This window comes from Bactrocera latifrons, unplaced genomic scaffold, assembly GCF_001853355.1.
Source record: "Bactrocera latifrons isolate USDA-ARS-PBARC rearing strain unplaced genomic scaffold, ASM185335v1 scaffold_260, whole genome shotgun sequence".
NCBI lineage: Eukaryota > Metazoa > Arthropoda > Insecta > Diptera > Tephritidae > Bactrocera > Bactrocera latifrons.
In genome coordinates, this window is record NW_017536186.1 from 254869 (window position 1) to 263924 (window position 9056).

Sequence of the window (9056 nt, forward strand, 5' to 3'; positions counted from 1 at the left end):
TATCTAAGTTTTTTTAACTTTCATAAATATTTTTGCTTTAATATTATTTTTGTTATAGAAATGTTCATTGTTTTCAGAACAAGTTTTACTTTTTTTTTAATATTTAGATGATGTTTATAAATTTGTTATTTTAAAATATAAAAAGTAAATTTTATTTAGAACACTTTTCAATGTTTTTATAACAGTTTTTAGTTTATTTATGCCATCACTGGTGAGCCCTGTGTCGTATGAGTAACATTACATCCTTTTAGTGGAAACTTTTGTTGCGTATACGCACCTGCATAATTGTAATAAATTCGCTCACTTGGAATTTATGTAAATAAGGCAATGCGATGTTACATTAGCTGGAATATTAACAAATTACTAACAGTGGTCGGGTTTACAATGGATGTATGTATRTATTGACAAGTTAACTGTAAGCTTTGTTGCTGTGCTTTGCGGTTTAGTTAAAGTGAACAAAATTACGTCGGTTAAACACAAAAACATAGTGTAAGCAATTGCAGCTAAAGCTGAGACCAACAACAAAAAAGCGTGTGAAGCACTGCGAGAGCCGTGAGCAAGAGATGTGAGCGAATGACAACAGYCAATGACTCAGTGACCGCTACGGTGACTAGTCCAACTTAGTAACCAGATATGACATAGAATCGAATGTGTCAACGGAACTTACCCCCTTAGCATACATTCACAAATACAAATATACACGAGAGTGAGTGAGTAGTAGTGTTGATTTTATGCTTGACGTGCATTTGGTGCTCGCGCATGCGTGTGTGTGTAACATGTGTCTACATGTTCCGTGAGCATTGAGCGTCTAACAGAACTTTGAAGAAAGAGCTACTTTGTGCTTGATTTTTGCAAAATCCACAAAATTACAGAGAAAAGAATGGAAACAGCAATAATAAGAACGGTAAATGACGTAGTAACATGGAGAATATTACCCGTCATAGACTCAGTCTTAGACACGGTTTTGAGAGYGTAGCATGTCTTGAAGTCATCGAACAAAATTCAATAGCTTCGACTAACTAAGGCATAAGCAACAACAAAAACAAGACAAAGTAAATGTAATTGAAGCCGATACTGACACTGAGCAACAAATCAGTTGCCGAATTGGCAACGATTCAAATGCAGAGCAATAATATAAAGCGCCGACAACTACAACCACAAGCACACAAACGGTAATTGAAGGAAATAGAAACAACAAAAAAGCAAAAACACATACACACACACATGCGAAGCTATGTTTGTATGTAAATATATGTGTACCATAATATTCGCGCGACCAGCAGCTACAGAGCAGAAGGCAACAACAAAAATAAGAAGCTAAAAAAGAACTTTCCGATTTTCATAATAAAAAGGTTTCCACTAAATGACGAGCCGTTTAGTCGGCTATCGATGCTGAGGAAAGTGAAACGCGACACGCCAAACACCAAACCCCAAACGTCAAGCACTATAAACGCGCCGCAACAAAGCTTGGGAATAAAGTGAAAAATACAACAAAACAAAAAAATACATACGTATGCATAAAGTGTAAGTGCGTGTAAGGAAACTAACGTAAATAAAGCAAAGTGTCAACTTGAAGCGCTTCAAACAAATAATATCAAGCAGCCATTTGAAATTGATGGTTTTATGCACAAAGTGCGACTAAACGACTTTTAAAGTAACATTACTGTTATTTTTAATAACTTCAAACAAAAAAATTGAAAAAAAAACGCGTTTTTAGTAACCACCAAAAATAAGCTACAAAACATTAGTTTTGTGAATTACAGTTTGTGCTACAGTTAAACAGCATTTTAAAAGCTAGTATAACCGTCTAAGCATTTCAGCTGCCAAATTCTCCGAATAATAATTGAATATTTCGCCCGKAAAAAATTAAAAATAAACTAATATCGAAATGAAGCAGTTAAGTGAAACAGTATGCCAGCAGCAAAAAAACGGCATCGCCACCGTAAGTCAACAAGAACAACAACAACAACAGCAGCAGCAGCAAGCAACTGCGTTGCAGCGCCATTTTGCAGAGGATTTTTCAAGTAACGGCGAACAGAAACAGCAGCAAACGCCGCAACAGCTGATGCATTCACCGCCCAATAAGAATAGTATGCAGCTGGCATTAACGGTAAATGGAAGTAACRGCAGCTTTAGTGGTACAAGCAGCAGCGGCAGCAACTTTCTGGTACAGAACGGCAAGAATGGCAGTGAAAATGGTGAGCATGTCTTTGGAATTTATATAATATATATATGTAAGTAGATATGTATTAGGAATGTTTATACAMTAATTATATACGAATGCTGGTATGGGAATGCAGAGCGCATAAGTAAATGCTCCATGTATGTAATTGCTTATTGCTTTAAAATTTTAAGGTGGATTAGTTAATGTGCTTTTAAGAGCAAATATTACCAATAAAAAGTGTTTAATAGGGATAACACAATTAATTCAAAAATAATAAAAAATAAATGTTGATCAATCATCATCAATCCTTTTTAATCCCAAAAAGATATTTAATTTTCTTACTCTTCACCAGAACTCTWTCATCTGATTATAGGCACTAATTATCAATGAATTGATCAAACWAAATTTTTAATAAAATACTTTGTAAAATATTAAAATTCGTAGAGCAAATATATTTTCCACTGTAATTCAGGATTTTGCTTTTTTAAATAATACATTCATGTTGTATCCATCAGCGTTGTTTTTTAGTTAAGCCTTAAGGCCACCAATGTAATAATGAGTGCTACCCGACAACTAAAATTTAGGATACACGCTGGTGTCGCATCGACCAGGATTTTTTGCAAAAAGAATGTCAAATCAAAAAATATCAATTTTGTGATAGTTTATTCAAAAATCTTCGTTTATTGTTTCCAATTTGCCACAATAATCGTTGCTGTCATAAATACAAATGAAACACAAATCTTTTGCATTATGAGCGTAATAAATAATTCTTGAAATTTACTTTTTTCCGTAGAAACTTGCAATAAGCTCACTTTTATTGATGAATTTCAATGTGAATAGTCTAATTTAAGATATATTAAATGCAAATTTTATGTAAGTTGGGTTAAATATAATGAAACCACATTTTTAGTTTTAAAATTATTTAATATTGAAAACAAATAACATCAAAAAAATAAGTGTGCGACAGCAAAATGTTGYATATTATTACTAAGCAGACCCTCTTTATGACTAAAAAGACTCACGCTTATCTTAACCCGAATTCGAAGATTTTTGTTCGACAGCTTACCTTTTCCTTATTTATAAAAGCTTATTTTATTAATTTTTKTTGCAGATTTGTGGAATTGTTATTTTAAAATCTTAAGCTGAGCTCAGTTGTCATTTAATTGAAGATTACTCCACCCATCGTAATAATAGTTTTTTAATGGGCTTCTTTTTGTATGAGTATGCAAGTAACTACGGAACATGGTAGATATTTTGCAATAGTGTAGGGCATAAGGCAAGATACTTATTTAGTTTCCCAAATTCTTTGAATTTAGGACTTAGTATTATCAAAACTTATTATTTGGAAATGAACTACAGCTGATATCTGGGACGATTGCGGTGACAACTATGTCTCTGAACCGGATCCTCTGAAATTAAAAAAAAAACATTAATTAATTGTGGCAGGCTAGCAATTCACAAAAAAATAAATTAAAAAAAGAAACTCTAGGTGAGAATTTTTAGACTTAAAAGTATATTTAAATACAATTTTACAACTCAATGTACGAGATGTGTTCCCAAGAAAACGGCTATTTTGAAATAAAAATTTCGCGGGTTTGGAGAGACCAAATGTCAATATTTGTTTGTTAATTATTTTGATAAGTATATGCAACTGCCCCTGCAGTATGATAAAATATTCAGCTGTAAATATTGCTTACTTTGTCCGTGACAGATTTAGCATCGTTAGACGTGGTTTTATGGGTTTGGCTATTTGCRTTCGTTAAAAGAAATAGATCAAAGAATTTGTTCGTGAGTTCATGACCAAAAACAATACACAACATATTGACCCGATATGCAACGTCTGTGTCACTTTTTCCTATTTACATAAATAAAGAAATCCTTAAAGCATCGTCATTTTACAAACATATATTATATTAAAAGCGCATAGCTGAAAGAGCTAAAGACTATTCCAAAAACCGAGTTTTAGAATGAAATGAATACATAGTATTTTTAAAAACCGAAAATACCCGTTATTTTTTGAAACCCCCCATATGAAGGCAAATTTTGTCTTGTAAGCTTTTAGAGGCTGTCAAGAGCAATTATTTAAGATGGAAGCGTTTTTAGCTCAACCTTTTGGTTTCGGAGATAGTTTGAATATATGGAAGTACATAATACAGCTTTTGAGGTTATTATTCAAGGTATTGGCCTTAAACTAAATAGGTTTCTCATCGCCAACTAACACCGTCAGGAAGGCTAATAACAGAGTTATCGATATTACAATTGACTCTGAAGTTCCGCTTCAGTGCTTTTGCCTCGGTATGCAGCTCCTTTTACACAAATACTGACACTGACTCATTCATATTCAGTGACACTAAAAAAAACTTCTAAAACCAAGATCCACACAAATGCAACCTTGTGCAGTTCTATAACATATGAAACCGTTATAAAGGAAAAGGTCGTAATTCACCGTAAAATTGTAGGGTTGCAATATAGTTAATGCTTACGCACAGTTTGCCTACTTTTCCGCTACGTTTGAGATGCACTACACAGCTAAACTCGTAAATATACACGTACATATAGTACATAAGCATGTGTAGATGTTCAATGTCAATTTAACACCATAAAAAGGCGAGATTAAATTTCAAAACACAAAGGCCTTTCACACGACTTCGCCAAATGGCTGAAATCAATATCAATATGCACTTGTGGTTTATGTGCACCTCATTGTATACCGAATCTTACAGCATACAATGGATACTTTTCATAGAAATAGAAATAACATTAGAATTGTGCGGTTCTGATTGATTCCAATGCCCATTAAATACTACAAATTCTTAACAAATAAATTTAATGTAACTAACATTCCAGACATACGTATGTATGCGTGCGTGTATGTGTGCTTTTATGATTATCTGTCGGTGCTTAATTGTGTACACAGGTTTCTATGTTGTGCCGCCACATAGAGGTGACCCTTTACCACATTACCTGTTATGCACTCGCATCCATTTACATACAAACATACACATACAGACGTACGCGCTGATGAAATACCTTAGAAATGGTAGCAATTTGAATCATAAAAATAATCTCAAATTGCAGGCATTAAAATAACTATGACACGTGCAATGAAAAGACAACAACACTATCGTTGGTAATTGGCTAGAGCGACTATGAGCAAAAAATAGTAAGACTTTGTTCATAACTTTAAAATACTTAAATTATTCTAATAAATATATGTCGTTCCCCTCAAAGTAATCCTCTTTCGGCTCCAATAAATTGGTGCCAACGTTTTTTCCAATCTTCGCAACAGTGGTTAAAGTCAATTTCCGGAATAGCATTCATTGCGCCTAGCGATTCATTAATTTAATGCCTTCAATAAGGCGAATAAGGTGGTTGCGGCACGATAATTGTTGAAAATTTGGCGAAAGATTCACGATCAATGCAGTATGCGACGGTGCATTATCGTGGTGCACAAACTAAGAGTTTTCGGCCCAAAATTTCGATCTCTTCTTACGAATAGCTTCGCGCAAACGACCCAAATAGTATTCCGTATTAACAGTTTGGCCGGTCGGGAGTTATTCGGTGTGTACCATACCTCGATAGTCAAAGAAAACTGTAAACAAAATTTTGATTCCTAACCTGCTTTGACATGGTTCTTCATCTTTGGCTCACTTTTGCCACGATATTCAGCCTATTGATCGTCTGTTTCCGGTCCGTATACATACATATATCCAATACTCATCGTCAGTAATAGTAMGTTTCATGATATCCTGGCGCTGGTTTCCGAAAAAAAAAGTTAAGTAATTTTATAACCGATCGTGCTGTCATTTTTCTTAGATCCAATTGATCTTTCAAAATTGTTTTCACTGATCCTTCTGTTATTCCAACGATACTAATAAGATCTCTGACTGTTAATCGTCGATTCTTAAGAAACAATTCCCTTATTTTATTGACGTGTTGATCATCAGTTGATTTTGATRGCTGTCCTGGTCGTATTCAACGGGTTCTCGACACTCTTTGAATAATTTGTACCAATCAAAACACTTTACATTTTGATGGTTATGTGTTACAATCTATTCGTATTCAGTAAGCAATTGGTTGAAATCTTTGAAAATAGCTCTTTTTCAGTATTCTTGGTAATTAATGGCTTTAATTTATCAATCTTTCTTCAAAACACAAGCATACGAATTGTAGCTGATTTCTTGAAAAAATGGAAAAGAATCCAGTTCTTGGATATTTGAATTTTTCATATCTTATATCTTTTCATTACATAGTTTCGCCGGACATAATCGACATAAATGCATATAATTATTACCTTAAACTGCATTTTCTTGTGAACAGTAAAAAATAAAAAATAAARACAACTGCAATATCTAACATCCATGAAACATTACTACTTTATATAAGAAATAGAAAGGCCTGCTGATGCTGTGCTAAAAAACAATAAATACGTTATTGACTTTGACATTGAAAAAATAAACAATACATTAAACATTTTAATTTTTGCAAGTAGCCGCAATTACATTCAAGCGCACAAAATCGCACAATAACATACGTATGTTTGTATATGCGCTTGGTTACAGAAACGGTAAAAACGTGGCGTTTGCCATAAAATATCAAATAAAGAAAAAATTATTGCCTGCTGTAAAATTAAAAGAAGACAATAGCAGAAAAACTGAAGTACTCGAATGACTTGATGTTTCAATTTGAGAGTAAATAATAGCTGAGGTTTGAAAAGGGGAGTGCAAGCTGACGCACGAGCAAATGATTGACAGCTTGAACGGTCAATTGTGGAGCTGTGTGTGTTTGCATGTCTTTATAGCGCCGATTATGTGTGGTTAGAAGGAAAATGCAAATAAATCATAAGCATTTTTTAATTAGGCACTTCAAATTGTTTTTTTTTATTATTCTTTTTTTTTTTAATGTACGAGTGAACTACTTTTAAACGTGCGGCGGACATGAAATTCTTTGAAGGTTAAATATTTGACTTACTCACTCACATACGCTCATATGTACATATGTAAGTATGTAACTGTGTTTCTAACATTCTATTGTTATTTACCTCTCTTAGTTCAATATTTAGCTTAACTTGTTTTGTGTGCGCTTGAAATAATTAACCATTTACTGTTGTTGGTGCCAAGCAACAGCTGACGGCCGATTCGTAGTTCAACTTTTTATTACAATATTCTTTTTCGCATAGTTTTGCCGCACATTGGTAATAAAATAACGGGCAGCTGAATGTCAGTCAGCCACTGACTTAACTTCGGCTCTTTGATTTGCTACGTTTTGCACTGCATTCTTGCAAAAACATTTGCACAAATGGTGTATACACATTATTACATTTCTATAAACGTGATTTTTAGTTAATTCACATATGAATGATTGCGGTCAATACATGTGTRGCAATTAATTTCATTAACATACTTGCATTTTTTTTAATACGGACAAATAGGCTCGATTTCTTTTTTGCACGCCAAAATTGTAATAAATTAAATACTCTTAACATTTACATTTATTTTTATTAATTTTATTTTTACAATTTTGTAGAAACAATTTGCTCTTTCACGAATATTCTAATTTTGTAACTAATTTTGTTTTCTGATCTAAAAATTATGTATACATATTACCTTTTCTCCAGTATCTCAATTACCATGTTAAATTAAATTTTTGTACTCGGTATTGTACACAAGTTATGAAAGAAGTCATCGGGACAAAACTGTGCAAAATAATGGCTAAATGAATAGAAAATGGCTTTTATAGAAAATATCGGTAACTGTTTATTTAATTCAAAGATAATAATGTGTACAATCCATATATACCTGAGTGACCTAGTGATTTTTGACGTCATGAACGGATTCAGGATTTCGGAAAAATTATTGTTATTTGAAATAGAATAACGGACCGCAGATGGTTATGGCAATATGGACTAATACGAGTACTATTGTTTGCCCCATTTTATGTAACATTTCTTGATATTCCTATTTGTAATTTACAAAGCCGATTAGAAGAATAAAAAGTAACTTTCGACCAAAATATTTATACGCTAAGAAATTTTCATCAATGACTATTAACATCTTTTCAGATAAAAACATGAAAAGATTTGGTGTCGTTCACTAAGTAAATTAGGTTTTTAGTAGAAATTTTCATAACATCTCGATCTGCATCGACCAACAATTTTATTTTATCCACATCGGTTTCTAAACACCTACCAGGACGTGATGCTTACTCAAGATCGAAATTTTGCACACCAATTTTGGTTTTGGCGTTCGATCATAACCGAATATGCTGAAAATGTTATTTTTGCTCTTCAATCGTAGAAAAACTAAACTATTCGAGTCAGCTATAGGGTTATGTACTATGTACATAAATAATCAAGTTGATGAGACGAGTTGAAATCCGAGTGACTGTCTGTATGTTGATCCGGCCGTTTGTTCGTCTACGAAAGCGATAACTTGAGTAGTAAATAAGATATCTAAATAAAACTGGACATAGTTGTTTTTTTTAGCAAAAAAGTAAGGACGTGTTCGTAAATGGACGTAATCAGAACAGTGCAACACCTACAAAACGCCATTAAAGACGCCATTAGACTATAAAGTGTCATAACTAAGCACTTAATTAAAATATAAAGCCGTAATTTGGCACAAGGGATCGCACCCGTGGAATAAAACTTTTGAAATTTTTTTCCCCTCTAATTTACATTTCTCCTAAACCACTTATGATACAATATCCAAAATTACTCAGGGCAAATCCCTTATGCACCTCAATCAATACTGTGTTGGAAAAGTAACTGAAACCAGGTAATAATGACGCTCACTCCCAGAATCTACCCGACCGATATCCACCAAATTTGATACATAAAATTATCTTCACATGTTGGAATACGTGGATCAAGGTTCCAATTGCGAACTTTTTA

At 33.3% G+C, this 9056-nt stretch overlaps 1 protein-coding gene across 1 annotated transcript in view; it reads left to right on the forward strand.

Annotated features, from left to right (window-relative positions):
• Positions 1 to 965: 965 nt before the first annotated feature.
• The window catches only part of LOC108969682 (GTP cyclohydrolase 1), a 32551-nt gene continuing 24460 nt past the window's right edge, over positions 966 to 9056 (forward strand). Inside the window, exon 1 of the mRNA XM_018934564.1 lies at positions 966 to 2198. Within this exon, the coding sequence (XP_018790109.1) occupies positions 1889 to 2198 (310 nt within the window). The 5' untranslated portion in view covers positions 966 to 1888. The remainder of the gene's footprint in view (positions 2199 to 9056) is intronic.